This window comes from Vipera berus (assembly GCF_964194415.1).
Source record: "Vipera berus genome assembly, chromosome: 17".
In the NCBI taxonomy this organism is placed as follows: domain Eukaryota; kingdom Metazoa; phylum Chordata; class Lepidosauria; order Squamata; family Viperidae; genus Vipera; species Vipera berus.
Genome location: NC_138220.1, coordinates 2,878,719 through 2,898,950, shown reverse-complemented (window position 1 = coordinate 2,898,950; position 20,232 = coordinate 2,878,719). Strand labels below are relative to the sequence as shown.

At 45.3% G+C, this 20,232-nt stretch overlaps 1 protein-coding gene across 1 annotated transcript in view; it reads right to left on the bottom strand.

Annotated features, from left to right (window-relative positions):
• The window catches only part of ACAP3 (ArfGAP with coiled-coil, ankyrin repeat and PH domains 3), a 53,976-nt gene that overhangs the window by 14,778 nt on the left and 18,966 nt on the right, over nucleotides 1–20,232 (bottom strand). Inside the window, 9 exon segments of the mRNA XM_081341529.1 lie at nucleotides 2,370–2,444; nucleotides 3,168–3,218; nucleotides 3,220–3,264; nucleotides 3,622–3,666; nucleotides 5,204–5,387; nucleotides 6,718–6,776; nucleotides 13,888–13,941; nucleotides 15,895–16,014; nucleotides 16,992–17,049. Of these exon segments, the coding sequence (XP_081197655.1) occupies nucleotides 2,370–2,444; nucleotides 3,168–3,218; nucleotides 3,220–3,264; nucleotides 3,622–3,666; nucleotides 5,204–5,387; nucleotides 6,718–6,776; nucleotides 13,888–13,941; nucleotides 15,895–16,014; nucleotides 16,992–17,049 (691 nt within the window).

Here is a 20,232-nt window from a genome sequence, read left to right as displayed (position 1 = left end):
GCCAGTCCAAATTGACTCCTGCCCAGTGGCAAGCTGTACAACAGGGTCATATGGCCGGCCAGTTTTATTGATTTTTTTCCCCCACCAGGCCTTTTCTTTTAAATCAATGCGACAGGCCCAGGCTTGGTATCCTCAACTTTCCTTTTCATTCGTTTTTTTCCTCTCTCTCATGCTTTCACATGCCAGGCAGGTCTCCAAGTCCCCTGAATTTATGTGTGTGTGTGTGTGTGATTCTGCTTGCATCAAAGTGCACCTCTCCTTAAGCAATTGGCCACTGTTTGGGCATGGAGGAGGGTGGGGTGGGAAAGCACAGAATCTCCTGCTACTCGGTGTTGGGATTTTGTAACTGGCTGACCACGTTGCACATTCATGCCGATATATCAAGAGCTCTGGCGGATCGATAAATTGCAGTATGAGCTGCAACAGCTAAATGGAGCCTCAACATTCAGAGGCAGTCTATACCAGGTGCTACAAACGTAAGGCATCACAAATCCTCCCAATGGTCATACTCCCATATTTCTTCCTAATTTTTACCATACCAGAAGTTATTACTTTAACTTGATAGTCATTTATTTATGTGTCACATCCTGCCCTCTTTCCGGTCAAGGCAGGTTCCCTAGCAATTTATCCCCACCACAAGCCTGCAAGATTGGCTAGCTAGGTGGAGAGAGACAGGTTGCGCTCACCCAGTCATCCAACCTGCTGACTAAATTTATCCGTTTTCTGAGCTCACAAAACACACTAAACCATAAACAGACCACACAATGCTAGCCAATACCAACCACTACTACTGCGGCAACTCCGCGATGCAAATGCGACTGCATTTTCTTTAAAATGATCCAAGGCTGTTGTTTGAACTGGTCTGAAGTCATTTAATAAACTTCCACCACTAAGGTGGGCGCCACTGTTTACCCAGAAACAATAAACTAACCAGCATCCGACCGAAGACAGAACTAATAGTACGAGGCGTTTCGATCATCTGAAATGAGTCCTACAAACCAAACAGAGAACACTTAAGCTGGTACTCACCTGTAAAAGAGTCTGGATGGAAATTGAAGAAGAGCGAGGGGAAAAAAAGGAAATAAACAGTGTTATTGGAATCTGCACATCTGTAGGAACCTCAAGGATGCAAAGGTGAATATTTAGGCCAAGGGTGGCCAACCTTGGCAGCTTTAAGGCTCGTAGACTTCAAATCCCAAAATTGGAAGTTGACATCCACAAGTCTTCAAAGATGCCAGGACTGGGCACCCCTGATTTAGGCCATGACAAGACCACAAATTAGGAAAGTTAGAAGCAATTGGCAGTAATACGGCATCTCTCTCCGTATAAGTATAAAATGCAGAACAAGCAATGGTTTGGCCAAATGTCTTTCTTCACCAGTGCCATTCTGTAGGGTGAGGTTTCAGTTGTGAAACCGCAGATTAGCCATGATCTGCTTTTTCCCCCCTCATCTCTGCATGCACCACCTTCCTTGATAAGATAATGTTCATACTGGAGACAGAAAAGCTGATTTTTCCTCTCCTCCCCCCTCAGATCTCAGGTCCAGGAAACACTTTAGTGCCGCCGTCTGATGTGGCCCTACGGCACGACCCAACCCTGTGGGCCCAGAGATAGGAAAAACACAGGATTCCAGCTCTGGATTTTCTGCTGGCTGACAGAGCAGGCCAGGAGGAGAGGGGAAGCCCAGCGGGCAGATGTGCGAGAAGGTAAGAGAAAACTTTTGCTTCTTCATAGTTGGTGGGAATCACTCATTTTCCTTCCTAGCTAAAGAGCCTTTATGCACAATTCCCAAATCCTGTGGGATTTATTCTCAAGTCATCAAATAGTTCTGTACTGCAGGGATATTTTTGTTAGGGCGGTGCATCTTGCGTGACAACTTCAAATTTAATTTAATTTTTTTTTAAAAAAAGAGCTTTAGAATTTAACCCTTCTGCTTAATTATATCGTAATTACTGGCTCAGTAATTCTGGGATTGGAAGTCCACAGGGTGTCAAGTCGCCATGGTTGTCCACCCCTGCCTGCGTTTTTAATCTTTTATGGACAGGAAGCTCAATGGAGAACATAGATTCTGGCCTAAACTGACCCATTCTTTTATGTTGGGATGAGAAAGAAAATTTATTTTTCCCTGGTGCAGCACTTGTTTGAAAGGGGATTCTAATCCAGAGAGAACCTCTAGGCCAGGAAAGCAAACCGCCTACTCATACGCAAGCACGATCCAATTTATCTAAGCAGATGCCTGGGTCTGAGAAGAGAGGAGCAGCAGAGTTTTTATGCCATGCTTGGCTGCATTTCTTTGAGGCAGCAGGCTGATTATTTCTGAAAGCAGGATGCTGCATCTCCGCTTGTGTGACTTCGGGATTCAGACTCACCCGTTGCTGAATAAGGGCGTGTTTATGCTCCATTTCCCTCTTCTCCACAGCCGAGTCGATGACCAACTGGTCCAGCTTCAAGGGGGAATGGGAAGAGACGTAAGTCAGAGGAGACAGACTCATTTACTGCTCTCTCAAGTTTTTTTTTTCTCTCTCTCTCTCAGCCCAAGCAGAACTGTCTTTCTCCCAGGAGACCTCATGCTGGACAGGGCTAAAAGTCACATAGGCAGGGGTAGCCCAAAGCATACCCTCTTCTCTCTCCCCCCCCCCATGAGGTAGAGTGTAGGGAAAGAAAGAAAGAAAGAAAGAAAGAAAGAAAGAAAGAAAGAAAGAAAGAAAGAAAGAAAGAAAGAAAGAAAGAAAGAAAGAAAAGAAAGAAGAAAGAAGGAAAGAAAGAAAGAAAGAAAGAAAGAAAGAAAAGAAAGAAAGAAAGAAAGAAAGAAAGAAAGAAAGGAAAGAAGAAGAGAGGAAGGAAGGAAGGAAGGAAGGAAGGAAGGAAGGAAGGAAGGAAGGAAGGAAGGAAGGAAGGAAGGAAGGAAGGAAAAAGAAAAGGAAAGGAAAGGAAAAGAAAAGAAAAGAAAAGAAGAAAAGATTTCAAACCCAGTATCTGGAAAATAGGCCAAGGGCCACAAGTTGCCCACTTTATTTTTAGGCACAGCTGCATCACAAATCATCCGTCAGAAAGTTTAGAATAGTTTCTAGTCCTCATCATTCAGAACAAGAGATGATTTGAAGAAAAACCAACCAACACACACACACACACACACACACACACACATACACGAAAGGCTTCCTCACCTCAGTAGCTAGTTTCTTCATGTAAGGATCCAATTCGTGCAGGAGGCTGTTAGCCTTGCTGGAAAAAGGTGTATTGGGCGTGCATAAAGGAAAGCATCTGGCAAGGAAGACAGGAAGTCCTTTACGACCCACTCCTAGGTGACCTGTGGCCCTTTGGGGCTCTTCTGTGTATTTGAGGCCTTCTCTGAAAAGGGAAGAAAGGAAGATGCCTCTCCAAGGTGGATCTAGAGAGGCAATCCTTTCTCTGCCTGAGGGGAGAGGGAGAGGGAGATTCCCTCCAGGCCACGGAGGAGGTCCTCCTCTCAGAGAAGGCCACCCAAGCCATCCTCTCCTACATGCGTGGGAGAAGTTCAACTGGTTTGCAGCATCCCCACTGATGGAACTCTTCACCATCCTTCGTAGGTTAGCTGCGGGGTGGGGAAGCGAGAAGGATGAACTTAATAAAAATCCTTACGGCATCCAGAATTTCAAATTTCTTCTTGGCCTGGAGAACGTTGATCTATAATGAAACAAAAATGGGTGAAGCTAAATTTCAACCCTGTGCCGACGAATCTGAAATAAACTAGATGGATAAGTATAAATTAAAATTTCTAATACCAATCTGTAAATATATATATATATATATATATATATATATATATATATATATATATATATATATATATATATATATATATATATATATATATATATAAAGGTAAAGGTAAAGGTTCCCCCGCACATGCGTGCTAGTCGTTTCCGACTCTAGGGGCCGGTGCTCATCTCCGTTTCAAAGCCGAAGAGCCAGCGCTTGTCCGAGGACATCTCCGTGGTCATGTGGCCGGCATGACTAGACGCCAAAGGCGCACGGAACGCTGTTACCTTCCCACCGGAGTGGTCCCTATTTTTCTACTTGCATTTTTACGTGCTTTCGAACTGCTAGGTGAGCAGAAGCTGGGACGAGTAACAGGCGCTCACTCTGTTACGCGGCACTCGGGATTCGACCCGCCAAACTGCCGACCTTCTGATCGACAAGCTCAGCGTCCTAACCCACTGAGCCACCGCGTCCCTTATATATATATATATATATATATATATATATATATATATATATATATATATATATATATATATATATACACACACATACAGAACAGGATGAGCCAAAGACGGCAGAATCTACATGAACATTTTATTGCCATGTTTGCAGGACCTCCTGGCTTTGCTGAAGTGTGAAGAAGGTGTGTGCGTGTGTGTGTGTGTGTGGGGAGAAACCTTCTCTCACCCGCCCCCCGCTAAAAACACTGCCAGCATAGCCAATATCTGGAATGACGGCAATCCTAGTGGTGGAACCCTTTCCGCCAGGCTACTAAGCTAAAATGGACTGTTCAACCAGACTTTTTTTTTAAAGGCTTCCAGGAGCCAAAAACAGCTGACCCCTGTTTTGGTCACCAGCAGGTTATCAGACACAGAGAAAAGTTTGAGGTTCCTGGTTTCTTTGCTTCCCAGTGTTTCCCCCAGAGCCAGTGGCTGCTCATTCCTACAGATCCACAGGATATGACTCCATATGTTGTCCCAGGATGAGACAGAACAGGTTGGCTGCTTTTTTACAAGGGGGAGGGCAGGGAAGCAGCTTGGATCAATATTAGCCTGGAATCTGGGATGGGGTGAAGTAGCGGAAAGTCAGGAAAAGACAACTCAGTCCAGAAAACCGTTTTTCAGATATGACAACATATCCAGATCCGCATAAGAGGAAGCCGGGTAAGGAAGTGATTGGGCCCGATTCTGCCCAATTCATAGCAAAACGTGGGTCAGGAACTGTTTCCTATTTCCTGTCTCTTGCTCAATGGAGTGTTTTCCAGCCTGGGACTTCCCCTCCACCCCCACCCCCCCACCCCCACAAAGATGGGTCGCTTTTCAACATGTTTTTCAAAAAGCAACGCTCAAGCTACTGCCGAAGCAAGCCAAAGGTGGGCACAAAGAAGGAAAACTCAAGGGGAAAACAAAATTGTTTTAGCACTTCTGCCTAATTCTGGGAAGCCACCTTAAAATCTCACCTGCAAGACGTAATCCAGGGCCAAGTGCCGGAAGCATTTCCTGGTGATTGTCAACGTGCCCGTGGCCTCTTCGACTTCGTGGGGCTTGTGCCGCGGGGCTTGGGCATTCTTGACCAAGGCGATCTCCATGTCTTCTCGAACTTTATCAAACTGTTTTTTGGTCTCCTTGAACTTGCGGACATCCCTGCAAAGCAAAGCATTGGGGTGGCCATTAGCTTGCCTGACTTCAGCAGCCTAAAAGGTAAAGGTACCCCTGCACATGCGTGCTAGTCGTTTCCGGCTCTAGGGGCCGGTGCTCATCTCCGTTTCAAAGCCGAAGAGCCAGCGCTTGTCCGAGGACGTCTCCGTGGTCATGTGGCCGGCATGACTAGATGCCAAAGGCGCACGGAACGCTGTTACCTTCCCACCGTAGCGGTCCCTATTTTTCTACTTGCATTTTTATGTGCTTTCGAACTGCTAGGTTGGCAGAAGCTGGGACGAGTAACAGGCGCTCACTCTACTCAACATCAAAAATGGCCAGGTTGGTCTGCACGAGGGGTGTTCTACCTAGGCAACTTTCTGACTAGTGGACTTCAACTCCCAGAATCCCCCACTTCTGGGAGTGGAAGTCCCCAGGTCTTAATATTGCCAAGATTGGACAACGCTGGTCCACCCTGCCTTCACAAGGTCTGCTTCATACCAGCCAATCTGACGTGGGTGCAGTTACTAGAAGTTCAAACTTTTCAAAAATGCTACACATTTTCTAAGCCAAGGGAAAAACATGACAGGCAGTCCTCAACTGATGACCACGACTGAGCCCAAAATTTCCACTGCTAAGCTTGAGAGGATTTTTTGCCCCATTTTACAACCTTTCTTGCCACCGTTGTTAAGTGAGTCACTGCCATTGTTAAGTTGGCAGCACAGTTGTTAAGTGAATCTGGCTTCCCCATTTCCTTCGCTTCGTCAGAAGGTCACAAAAGACGATCACAGGACCCGGGAACACACTGCAACCGTCATAAATATGAGTCAGCTGTCAAGCATCCAAATTCTGATCACCTAACCATGGGGATGCTGAAACAGTCGCAAGGGTAAAAAAAAAAGGTGATACGTCACTTTTTTTCAGACACTAAAAGAAATGGTTGTAAGTCGAGGACTATCTGTATTGTACTGGTCCTGTATCTTTGTTCTGAAAAATGCATGAGGTCTAAGCAGTAATGAAACACTGTACGTAGAAGCGGTAGGGTGGAGGGGAGACAAATTCTTTAGGCTAAAACTAGCCATGTTTTGAACTTTTTTGAAAGAAAGGGAATTCTTGTGTTGGCTTCTCTCTTTTTTTCTCCCCGTGCAGTTATCTTCAACACAAGACTTATACGTGAAATAAATAACTCGGGTAGAGTTCAGATGCTATCTTTTAACCCAATAATAAGCCATGGCTCTGAATGAGAAACAGAATCACAGACTCGTGAAAGGGAGGAGGGGTCTTTGAACCATTGGCTTGGCATTCAAAGCCCAGCCAAGCAGGGCCGGATACTCACTCCTTCACGAAGTTGTTCAACTGTTGCCGGACAGACCTCTGAGCTTGGTCGAAAAGGATCTAAAGATAGAGAGGAAAGAGCAAGCAGAGAAGGGGGGGAGGAAAAACAAATAAGGCCATCAAAAAGCATTTAACTCTGGATTCTTCCAGCAATCCAGTGATTTTTAAACGGGGGGGGGGGGTGTGTCTGTTAACATAAGCCACTTGCTAAAAGACACAAGACAGCACTAAGCGTATGTCTGGGAGGAGCCCACAAGTAGCACGATCAATAGCAGTGCCCCATTGTTCCTTCCCCCACAGCATTACTCAGAGATAGACTACTTCTACGCCTGGAAGCTCCAGACCTAATTGTCGTCACTCTATTTTCCACGAGAGAATGCCCATAGATTAATTATTTGAATTAATTAATTGTTTTAACTGATTTTAATTTTTGTATGTTATGCTTTTAATTTTCCCTGTAAACCGCCCTGAGTCCTACGGGAATAGGGCGGTATATAAATTTAATAAAATAAAATAAAATAAAATAAAATAAAATAATAATCATCCAAAGAAGGGGTGCCTTTTGTCCGCTCCAAAATATACGACGCCCTGCTCCGTTGAATTGCTATTTAATTTATATGTCTACTTATACAAAGGATAACGCTGCTGTTCTGTCTGGAAGGCAGCCAAACCAGCTAATGAACCAACAACCAGCAGTTAAAGTACCGCTAAAAAAAAAGCTTTAAAAACAAAAATCAATCGAGAAATTGAAGGAGATAAACAAAACCAGTTGCATTCCCCACCTTTTCCTATAGAGGGCACCCTCATTCCAGAGGCCAATATCTTTGCTGGCATCAGTATGACCACTTACGTCTAGCAGCTGTTTCTAATTTATCGAAATCTGCGATGACTATGTATTAATACCTTTTCATTTCTTTTCCTGTTCGACCATCAAACCTTTTCTCAACGTCTTAATATTCTAGGCGACTTCAAAGGCTATTTAACCCATCCTGTCTTCTCCTGCTTATATTAATATAATGCTACTTTCTTTCCTTTTTAAACCCTTTCTTTTATAAGAAGGTGGGAACAATCCTCCAGTTTCAAATTCCAGCCAACCTCCAGCCCCCACATTAGGTTTCTGGCTCCTGTCATTTTTCTGGCAACAGGACAGAAGCAGTACCCTGTTGCCTTGTTCCAAGCTGTTTCTTTGGGAGTTCATATTGGCTTTCCATTCAAGAACTGAACCTAGTCCTACTTTTTTGAGGCTAACATGGCCACGCAGCTAGAACCCACACCAAGTTGTGTCTGTGCGTTTCCTTCAGAAAAAAGGGGAAAATATGATCTTTCTCCTCCCACAAATTCTTTGACTTCTGAAAACTCCAGTATCCCCCTGGGTACACTCACACTTTCCTCTTTCTGTGCCCCAAAGCACTGGCATTCACATCCTCCACACTTGAAATAACATAAATGTTTGTTTATTCAAGTCTGGTTTTCCTGCGATATTATTTGAAACTCCTTCAGAAGGCAGCCTTTCGCGAGCAGAGGCCTGAAGCACCCATCAGCCTGCTGGCAAAGGGGGTACACGAGCAATTACCCACCCCTGAAGTCTTTTTAGCTCAATCAATTCCTTTGGCCAAAAGGGGAATATAGCCCAAGAGACACACCAGCTTGAAAATGGTCCTGAGTGGGTTTTAAATGCAAACAGATGCAAGCATTTAGGAAGTTTGAAAGACCACCCAGCTTCTCTTTGCATTTTGCCATCTTTTTGCCCCGGTGATGCAGATGAAAAATCATACACAACGTATATAGCGCGCCGCACCTATGGAACCAACTTCCCACGGAAGTCAGGACTGCCCCCGACCTTCGCTCATTTCACCGGGACTTGAAAACCTGGTTCTTCGAGCTGTTTGGCCCAGACTGAGGGGTTTTAACTAATTTAATTTAATTGGGTTTTAGTTTAACTTCAGGGACTGTGATTTAATCGTAGTTTTAACTGATTTTAATTTGTATGTTATGTATTTTAATTTTCCCTGTAAACCGCCCCGAGTCCTACGGGAATAGGGCGGTATATAAATTTTAAAAATAAATAAATAAATAAATATGCCCAAAGATTCCAACAGCACACAGGGATGCGTAACGCAATCGCAATGATAGTTCATAGCAATCATAAAGGGAAAAGTTCATTTTCACCTCCAGAGATGGAAATTTCTGGCAAAGGTATGCTTGCTGAGGATTCTCCATTCTGAGATTCAGACTGAGATTAAGCAAACTGAGAATCCACAGGCCTGCATTTCTGCAGGATTCGAAGCCCAGAGTCCAATGTACCTATAGCCACAATCTAGACCCATAGCTTCCATCTTGACTGCTGAGGATGACAAACAGGAGATGGCAGTAGACTGAAGATGTTGTGAAAGAGCAGAATGTTGTTGTTTACGGGTCCCAATTTCAGTAGACTGAAGATGTTGGGAAAGAGAAGAATGTTGTTGTTTACGGGTCCCAATTTCAACAAATCCATCAGCTTCAGGCAGCCAAATGGGAGGCTTGGCACCGGGCAAACAAATCTCCATCACTTCCACACACTAATTTCCAGTCCTTTCTTCTTACTCAGAATTGGCTTCTTCTCCCAAAGTCCACCTTGGAATTCTTCTTGATCAAGAGAATAACTCTTAAATCATGGGCACACAATTTTAATGGGGGGTTTAATGATCTGATTTAATTTAATTGAAACCCAGATGTAGATGACCAGGTTGAGCCCGAAGGCAGGGTCAAATGCATCATCAGTCATGAGTTCCTGCACGCCCACAAGAAATCTAAATCCAGCCCACCTTGGAGTCCTTTCCATTCTTAATTCCCACTCAATTTCCCTTAACTGTGAGTAATTCAGATTCTTGTAGAGAGCTTAAGCTTGCCATAAATATTTATACCCATTTGAATTGCCCGAATCTTCTGACTTCCCTAGCACTTGACAACAATTCAAGTGACTTGGAAGAAGTTCACAAGTGGAACAAAGAAGAAAATCTGACAACATCTTCCTACTTAATATTAGAATTAGAACAGTTAACCTAGACTTCTTAATTAACCTGTGGAACTGTCCATCCCACAATGGAATGATGGTGTCCAGGTTAGATGATTTAAACTAGCAAGCAGGGTAAAAATGTCCTTTGGTTCAACTCAGTTCTGGGACAGCACGAGAGAGGTTTTGGGCAGTTCACAAAAGTGGTTTGTGAAAAATTATGGGATTTTTTTTTTAAAAAATCCTATTTCCCATCCATCACACAGATTTAAGTCACAGAAACAGCTATTTGAACGTTCAGCTTTCAAACTTCGATAAGATCACCTAGAGATAATTTGCAGAGAGGTGAATATTACTTTTTTTCCCCCAAAAAGAATTAAATATTTATATTTAAAAAGAACTTGGCTTAAAAAAAACAAAAACAAACCCTGATGCTTTTTAAACTTCTCAAGTCGTTTTTTTGGCTCCGCAACTAAGCTTGGAGCTGATTGTATAAAATAAAAGTTTCCAGAAAGTCTGTCTCTTTTGCCCACCCAGCTCCAAAGTAATCACCAAGATTTTAGGATGTGAATCACTCAGCACTGGTCACTTTAGATGGAGATGTTCCTCTCGGATTAAGTCCCGGCTCCAAGACCAGCCCAATCATAAAGTCAACCTAAGCCAGTCTTGGGGTGCCAAAATTTCAGGATGGCATCACACAATATTTTTCCAGTGAGGCAGTGGAGGTGAAAGTGGAACAAATTAACTAGAAAGTTTGCAGTTCTAGTAAAAAAAAAACCCCAACACCCTCTTTATTTTGTAGAATGGTTCATCTTCCATGTTTTTTACATTCTTTTGGGAGTGCGTGTCCCCAGTGTTAGTGATTTCAGCTTTAGAAGAACAAGAAGCATAAATTAGCTTCCAAGATGATGTCCCACATAGCATTGCTTCATTGCCTAAGTTGCAACAGTCCCTAAAGCTGAAAATAATCAATCGGTATTCATTAGAAGATTTTCTTAGCAGCAGTGGAGAAAGAGATGTTTCTGGTTAAACTGATCATAGCTCCTACGTTACTGTCTAGACCAGGGGTGTCCAACCTTGGCAGCTTTTAAGATCTGTGCACTTCAGTTCCCAGAATTCCCCAGCCAACCGTTTTAGGACAGCCACTGTCTTCTGGTTTTCTTTAGCAAGCAGGATGCTTCTCCATCAAACAAAAGATTAAAGCGTACCTACAGACATATCCTGCAGCCAGAAAACCAGCCCATCCTGGCATGCTAACTTTCTAGATGCATAGATTCCTTTAGTCCTGGGGCCATCAATTCCCCACCCCCATCCCTTGGTGGTTTGTCCACATTACTCTTCATTATTCTTCCTGTTTTGTTTTGTTTTTTACAGTGAAGGTTTATAAGGGGGAAAAGGAAAGGGTTCCATCTTTGCAATGTTCGCAAAAGGTCCAACAATTTCAGAGCAGACTTGCTAAGGTCTCCCCTTCTCTCCATTCCAGCCCACTCCTCACGCCAGCATCGGCCACGGGCAAAATAAATCTACAGCTGCAGAACCTCCATCAAGGCACACCCAGCAAGCAGTGGAAAAAGCAGAAGGAAGCCTCACCAAGCTAATCAGATTAAGTGTTTCGAAGCCAAGTCAACCTACAGACCTCTTAAGAGCATCAGCCCCTTGTGGAATTAGTCCGCTCTTAGTGAGCGAGCGACGGGGGAGCCGGAGAATTGTGCCACATTCTGATTTCCTAGCGGAGGGCGGATTTCTCCTGCGACCTTCCCAAGGCTGCAGAGCGAGAGGGAAAGGGGCTTTGACACTCGCCACCCACCGGCGGCAAAGTCCAACTTCCACGGGGCCTTCCTAGAGAAGCCGTGGAACCAGCATCTCCAAAGGAGGACACTGGAACTCATTCTCTCACATGGCTGGCCTTTGCCCGAGGCAGGGGGAGGCAGAGGCGTCCCCCCCCCAGCGCCTCCCACCGAAGAAGATTGGAGCAAAGAGAGCAAAATCCCGGCTTCCTGCGCGGTCACCCGTGCACCCACAAATGCCCCGCGGGTGCCGATTCCCCCCCCCTCACCGCATTCTGCTTCTGAATCTCCACTGTTGCCATGACAGATGTTCAGAACTCCTGGGGGAAGAATTTTCAACTTGATTTTCCCCGTCGCAGAGGAAACGGACGGCAACCGCAAAAACAGGCCTGCAGAAATTAAAGCCTCGATTGCTTTGCGTTTCCTTCCCTTTCGGAAACCAGCCGAGGAAACGAAGGCCCCCCCCTTTTTGCCCCTCCTCTCTCAGGGACAGATTTTATACCCTCCCTTGCCTGCCCCCAGACAACCTCCAGAGACCGATTTTGATCCATCAAGATAAGGCGGGGGTTAAAAAAAAAAAGCCAAGGCTCCACCCTGCTCAGACCTACTAACCCCCTGGGAGAAAAATCTTCTCCTTCTTCCCCTCCCAAGAGCATCGTAATCCTTCCGGAGTCGTCCACTCCCTCTGTCTGGAGTTCGGCTGCCAACAAGAGTTTTTGGCCAGCTGGAGGCTAAGTCAGCAGCTCCTATGGAACCGACCCCAAGCCCGCCCTGATGAACTAATGGGCCAGTTGCACAAATGTACTTTGAGGTTCAAAATGCAACCCACGTATGCAGTGCTTTTTTTGTAAAAAGAAAAAGGTGCCGGAACTGACACATGTCATACAACCTGCCTTGCCTACCCTACAAAGGTTCCATCCAAAAAAGGTGCCGGAACTCCGTTCTGAGCATCCTATGAGAAAAAAAAAGCCCTGCGCGTATGTCATTTTGTCGGGAGCCGGATTTCCAAAGTAGATGTGATTGCCCCCTCCCTTTCTTAAGATCTTAAAAAGTGATGTTTCTCTTAATCAGAAGGTGATATCTTATTATCCCAAGAGGGAGGGGCCTCCTGAGGTCGGAGAAACGCTAACTTACAAACAGGGATATCTCATTTCTAGAGAAGGAGAGAGAAAGGGGAGAGACTATCCTGGGGAAAAACACACCACCCCTATTTATTTGGTCATTAACAGTCCTCCTCTGACTTCACGACACAGAATAATTCCAATCAGAGAAGGATATGGAATAGTATTGAAAGGGCTTGAAAAAGGGTCAGGAAAATATGGGCAAACCTTCAAAGAAGGGACTATAATGTGGGTACATGATATGGGGACATTTCAGTACGCTGCGAGTTTCTCCTTTTTAATTAATCTACTAATTAAAATCTGGGAAACAGTGGAAAGGGAAAAATAATCCCAAACATTTCACCTTTTATTTTCCTTCTTATCTGGGCATGAAAAGAGGCAGAAAAAGAGTGCTGGTTATATAGTATACAGCAGGGATCTCCAAGGTTGGCAACTTTTAAGACCTGTGGACTTCCAACTCCCAGAATTCCCTAGCCAGCAGGGAATTCTGGGAGCTGAAGTCCACAGGCCTTAACAGTTGTCAAGATTGGAGACCCTTGGCATATTGAGTACTGACTGGGGTACACAGAAAAACAGCAGAATGTTGTTATCATCATTTCTTTTTTTCCATTTCTCCACCCAAAGTATTAGATCACCCATCTTCCCTCACCTCAACTCTGGGTTCATCGATTTCAACGGATCTGAAAAGGATCCACTGCAGGGTCCGGCAAAAAAAGGATCAGCCTATCTTCTGACCGTCTCAATTTTATCGGGGGGGGGTAGAATGGGTCCTTTTAAAACAGCTGCATAAAAATGTATATTTAAACAACGCACTGTCCTCACAAGCTAATGAAATTCAAGACTCCAGATGGTTTTTTTTAGACTGTAGGAGATCCAGTTTTCCATAAGATCAGTGCATTTTTTGTAAAAGAAAAAGGTGCCGGAACTCACACATGTCATACAACCTGTCTTGCCTACCCTACAAGGTTCCATCCCAAAAAGGTGCCGGAACTCCGTTCTGAGCGTCCTATGACAAAAAAGCCCTGCATAAGATATGAAAAATTCAGCTAGGGAGAGTGTTGGCCATCTCAAGTGGGGACACGAAGATCAAAGGGATCTCTTATTACACACCACTTCCCCAATTATCTGGCTGTTGGCTAGAGAGATGCTGGGTCTACACCGACCAACTATTATGTTCTGGAACTCCTAATTCAGATGTCCTTGGGTGACTTCAAGAACATCCGTTGAACGTCTCTGCACAGAAAACAGCTGAGGGAAAGGACGCCACTCACCATGTGATAGTTGACCATTTCCTGCAAACTGTCTCCAAATTTATCCAAGCATTCCTGTAGAAGGCAATAATAATAATAATAATAATAATAATAATAATAATAATAATAATAATAATAATAATAATAATAATAATAATAATAATAATACAGGGGGGCTTAGTTCCATGCATCAGATATCTACGGAAAGGACCATTATCTGCGTTGGAGCATCCCACCTCTCTTATAGAACTGATGGATTCTAACTGAGGCCAAAAGATAGATAGATAGATAGATAGATAGATAGATAGATAGAGCGAGAGAGAGAGAGAGAGAGAGAGAGAGAGAGAGATAGGTCTCCTCTAGCAGCCTTAAGGGGAGTGCTGCAAGCTATTTTCTGGAGATGTTTTGCATCCTGCAGAGAAAGGCAACACTCAACTCATTCATCCCCAGCCAGCCCACGTAGAGAGAACCAATGAATCTGGTTCAATGCACTTGATTTTAAGGCTCCCCTCATTGCTCTCTGACACTCTTGGTCCCCTCTATCAAGTAGTAGAACCCATTCTGCTGGAACGCTTGTTGTTTGACACGAAACTGCAGCCCCCAAATGTAAATGAGCCGTCCCTGGAGGGGTGTCCTAAAGCCCGCCCCCCCAGCTCATCTCCTCCCCATGCCTGTCTCCCCTCTCCCAAATAATGGATGCTCAATGACCTAGTTCAGAGCCGCCAGCAGCTTCGCATTCTGTCTTTTGAGAAAACAACGCAATTTCTTATGGCATCCAATGCCTCAGATATTTTTAGCTGCATACGGAATCTGTGGATGTGTGTGTGGCTTAATTGTGAGTTACAAAAGCCAAACATTTCATTTCTATTTATTCTTTGCACCCAAAATGCACGGAACTAGCAACGTTTGTGTGGGATTCTTCCTCACCTTTTTTTGTTGTTGTGGTGGTTGTTTGCTTGCAATTTTCAGGTCTGATTTGGTGCCTTTATTTAGAACATTTTAACATTCATCGCAAACATGAGCTTCAACATGCTTATTAAGTCACTGCTGGCCTACTAAGAACATGAATAATATTTTCATTTCTGGCCAGTGGGGGTGTGTTCAAACAATTCCAAATATGATCCAAACATCAAATCTGTTCCTCAGATATAAAGTCATATGTTGTTTTCAGATGACACATTTAACCCAGCAGGTGCTTTCACCCACCACCCTAACCTTGGTTGTGCTAACCAGAGTAAAATCTTTAGTAGCTTAGCACATTGTGAACATCCATCTGTTTGCTTCCCCGCATTGTGCCAACACAGGAAATGGGTAAATTCAATAAGTGGGTACAGCTATACTATTGAACTCAAAAGCTGAACTCCACTGCAGTAAATCTGTTACCTCTGCTTCAAAGACACATGTCCTGCTATTAAAGAGCTGAAAACCTGAGGTCCTTCTTCCAAATATTTAATCAAAATCACTTTATTTATTTATTTATTTTGTAATTTCAACCTGCTCTGGAATAAAAGATAGTAACATTATCCCATCCCAACCTCATAGGATCTGTGTGTTTTTGTGAACACTTTTGGCCAAAGTTTCTTTAAAAAGGCACACACACACACACACACAGAGAGAGAGAGAGAGAGAGAGAGAGAGAGAGAGAGAGAGAGAGAGAGAGAGAGAGAGAGAGAGAGAGACAAAAAACCCCACAATGTAATAATGTTTCTGTGTGATAAAAATCAGATGCTCGGTCACTTCCAAACACAGAATTGACAAATTCAAAAGTTGCCTCTGAATGAGATAGGGAAAAAAACAACCAGTGTGATTGGGAGGACAGAAACAGCAAAGCTGTGTTTTCCAAACTTAACACCTTTGAATGGTGTGGACTTCCAACTCCCGGAATTCCTCAGACAGTCATAGTCTGTACCAAGTCTGTGAGAATGACAACCTATCATTAGATCTGCAGCGGCAAGTCTGAACTCAAATCGTGCTGAGCCTGGTCAGCGTTTTGTACACCCTCACAATTTCCAAGTTCTCATTTCTTACCGAGATCATTTCGTCCTTCTTGCACTGCTGGGAGAGATCTCGGACGCCGCCGACAAACTGTTTGTTGGTGATGATGTACGCTTTCCCGGCGTCTACCATATTGCTGCATAGCTTTACCAGCTGAGAAAGAAAGAAAGAAAGAAGGAAAGTAAACCACCTGGTGATGACATGCATTTTTTTTTTAGTGTGGGAGCCGGTCCATCAGCTTTGGTTCCCGCATCAGTTCAGCAAGAGTAAATTTGGTGAACTTGCAGCTGAATGGGATTTATTGCCCGGCCAATGCTTATGTACGGTGGGCACTCCAGAGGTTTGAACTACAATTCCCAGAACCCCTTGTGGAAGGAAATTGAATTCTAAACCTCTAGTGACTGCCTCTGGAGCACAAGTGATAAATTATACCAGAAATTATATTCAGTTGTGTCCTAGGTTTTGGGGAAAGGCAGATTTGCAATTCCACCCTGGGAAAAAGACCCAGCACTTGGAATCTTCCAAAAAGTTTGATTTTAGACAAAAGGGCTCACAAGGGCCAGACAAGAAATAAAATCTGAGGACAGATCCCTCGCTCGCTCTGTTCCCAGCATCTGCCAAGGCAAGCCTAGGTTGCTGGCAACCTCCTTTGCACTGTTGCATCTGATTCCAGGGAACAAAAGCAAACAGATGCAGCTCCCGGTCACATCTGGCGGCCAGATGGGCAGTAGGGAGGCTCCCGAGTCAGCCTCTGGATGAGCAAGGCAAGCTCGTTCTTGCAACGTGGCAGTTTCTGCAGTGCGGTTTTGTGTTGACCAAAAGCTAAGCAAAGCTGTACGTTATTTGCAACAGGAGCTGAAGAGGGGGGGGGAGCCCCGAAATGCAATTAGACGCTCACACTAATTGTGGCGCATCCATCTCCCACAATCAGAAACAGAGGTCTGGCAGAGGTGTGCTGCTTGGAAGAACCGCATGTGCCAGCTGCCACACACACAATTTGCACTTAAGCAAATGAGTGTTTCCTGATTGGCCACACCCCTCTATTATTATGATGATGATAATGATCCCAACCCCTGGTTCTTCCCGCTGGCCAGGGCTTATGGGTTCGTGAGATTTTTTTTCTTTCTTACCTTATCAAGCTTGACTTCTATTTCCACAACATCTGTTTCTACGTCATCTATGGTCGCCCTGCAAAAAAGGAGAAATGGAGATTAAAACACCGGCTTGCCATCCCACACGGAAGCGTCAAGTACTAAGCTAGGAGAAAGTGTCACTAAGGCAGCAGAAGGACAGGATGGGAGCAGAGGAAGGGGTACCCTCTTTGGGCTGAAGTCTACGTTGCATGACGGCTCGGAGAGTCGCTTGGCAGCCCCTGCTAAATCGGCTTCATTCCACTGCTTTCGTCTGTTCAACTTCTGAACTATTTCTCCATCCGTTTTGGGGCTCACTTTGTAAGTTAGGCCCACGGAGAGATGTTTTGGAGGTTATCTAGGGAGGGAGGGAAAGGAAGAGAGAGAGAGAGAGAGAGAGAGAGAGAGAGAGAGAGAGAGAGAGAGAGAGAGAGAGAGAGGGAGGGAGGGAGGGAGGGAGGGAGGGAGGGAGGGAGGGAGGGAGGGAGGGAGAGAGAGAGAGAGAGAGAGAGGAAGGAAGGAAGGAAGGAAGGAAGGAAGGAAGGAAGGAAGGAAGGAAGACAATTTCTTTTCAATGCTCCCTCCCGCTTTGTATCTGAATTTCGTTTCACATCGCACTGCACAAATTTCACATGCCCTAACAGCAAAGCCATGGCTCAGAGGAAGAGTTCATCAGCCTGTTGTCAAGGGCTGTTTTCCCTCTGTTTGAAAGGCATTGCTTTAAAGAAATATAGTCCAGAATAATCTCCAGCATAAGTTAGCAAGCTACCCTACCCCCCACCCCCCGCAGCCCCCATAACTATGCACATACACCAAGGCGCTCAAGAGGGAAAAAAATATTAATAAGGCAAGATCTGGAAGTACGGGTGAGCCAAAAAAGAGAGAGAGAGAGAGAGAGAGAGAGAGAGAGAGAGAGAGAGAGAGAGAGAGAGAGAGAGAGAGAGAGAGAGAGAGAGAGAGAGAGAGAGAGAGAGAGAGAGAGAGAGAGAGAGAGAGAGAGAGAGAAAATAAATGTTTCTTCTGGAGCTCATTTTGGTGGTAGAACCAGACAATGGTTCCTTTAAACTGTCTCCTGGAAGGGCAATAAACCACGGGGCCAACTTGTCCGTCCACCCACCTACCAGCCTGGCCAAATCCCAGGGGTTTGCAACTCCTAATTGTGTGGCTTGTGATGCAGAAGAGAAGTGGGTGGGTGGGTGGGGAGAGCCTGCGAAATGTCTTGGCTTGCTCTCTTCCAGTATTCTGACATCACACACGCCCCTTGTTTCCACTCTCTGATCGTTTCCTCTTCTCGGCATCCATTCGTCTCAGCAAGCTCCATCTTGCTCCACTTAGTGCATTATCCCTCTGCTGAAGAGGGTAGAAGATCCTCGCCTTCCTTAAACGGAAACGTATCTCAGCTAACCAGGTCAAGAAGACCCTGGTTGGTACCCAAAGCCATTTTTCTTCATTCATTTACTCCCAGGGGAATTTAAATGAAAACACACTCTATGTTGTAGTAGAACAGGGAGGACTATTGGGTAGGTGGGCCATCACCATGGTCGCGGCCCCTTTTGCGGCCTGTGGACTTCCGACTCCCAGCATTCCTGAGCCGGCGTCATTCCTGAGTGAAGAGTCCGTAAGTTATCAAAGGGCCACAGTTGCCTGCCCCTGATCTATGGCCACCTTTGCTGAGCCCGTTCCTGACATCTTTGTGGTGGATCCAGAACTTTCGTCCATCCCACAGAAAACAATTGGACAGGAGTAAACTAGGATTCAGGGACTCCCAGCTTTTTGGCGTTCTCATGCTTGGAAGGTGAAATTGTGTAGGGGTCGATCTGGCTGTTTTCTGAACCCAGTAGAGAGAGGAACATAAGCCAATCTCTGGATTAGGCAGCTGCTCCATAGAACATTCTGTGTCTGTCATCTCTGTTGGTATTCTCCACCTGAGTTCAGGTTTAGAAGAAGCCACCACTTCTCTCTCTCTCTCTCTCTCTCTCTCTCTCTCTCTCTCTCTCTCTCTCTCTCTCTCTCTCTCTCTCTCTCTCTCTCACACACACACACACACACACACATGAACAGAAAGACTTCTCAAAAACACCTCACTCCCAATTATTGCCCAAAGATTCTTTCTACCTCGTGCAGAAGAACGCATTTCCCATCTGATTCAGCTAACACCTTTCCAGCTTTGGATCCCTCTTTTTTTTTGCTATCCAAGTGAGCCAGGCGCTCAAAAGATCTGCCTGGTTTCCTGCAATCAGGGAGAAATGGGCCAGAAGCAGGCAGAAAGAGCCCGGCCTTCAGGAGGAGAACCCAGTTGTGATTGGTACACAGAACTCTACAATCTGTTAGACGTGACAACGGCCCCGGGGCAGGAGAGCTCCCTCTGGAAGCTCTCGTGAAGGTGAGTCAGAGAGAGGGTAATGGCACGCACTTCGTGATCACGGCATCCGCGGGAAGGGAGAGCCACGTGAGTTTGCGTGACCTCTTCCCCCAACTCTCGCAAGCTTTGGCATGCCGGAAAGATGCCTTTTGTGAGGTTGGAGGAGACAGGAGCACCAGAGACAGTGAGCAAGTGCCCACAGGAAGACATCTTGAAGAAACCAGGTGCCTGACCGTATTATCAGTCAAAAAGAACACGTGGAATGAGCCTTCCGGGATCCCAGAACGGGAACATCCCTTACCGTGGAGAGAAATTGCTGTCTTAGCAGATTTAGAGGTACCAACTGAGGTCAGAACAGCCATGACACCCGAGATACCTGGAAATTGGCAGCTGGAAGAAGCTTCTAAATGCTTTGTGGCCCACCGCACCCCATCAACCCAACATTAGACATTCTCTTTATCTTGAATTCTGATAAGACTTCTGGTCACTTCCCAAGAGATCTGCCGTGCAACTCAGTACCATTTTAGCAGTGCTTTTTTTGTAAAAGAAAAAGGTGCCGGAACTGACACACGTCATACAACCCGCCTTGCCTACCCTACAAGGTTCCATCCAAAAAAGGTGCCGGAACTCCGTTCTGAGTATTCTATGACAAAAAAAGCTCTGCATTTTAGGCTTCTGGAGGCCGGGTCTCCTAACCCAGTAGGTCCAGCTCGCCTCTCCGAGACCGACCGGTAGTAGCAGCCAGCTGGAGTGCTTTTCAGTCCCAGATTGACTTTGGCACCCTGCTGCACTTTCAAGCCGGATGCCTGCGATTCCTACGTCAGACAGTCTGTCTCTCCCTGACGGCGCAAGGCAGCCCCGCTTGATTTCTGCAGCCCA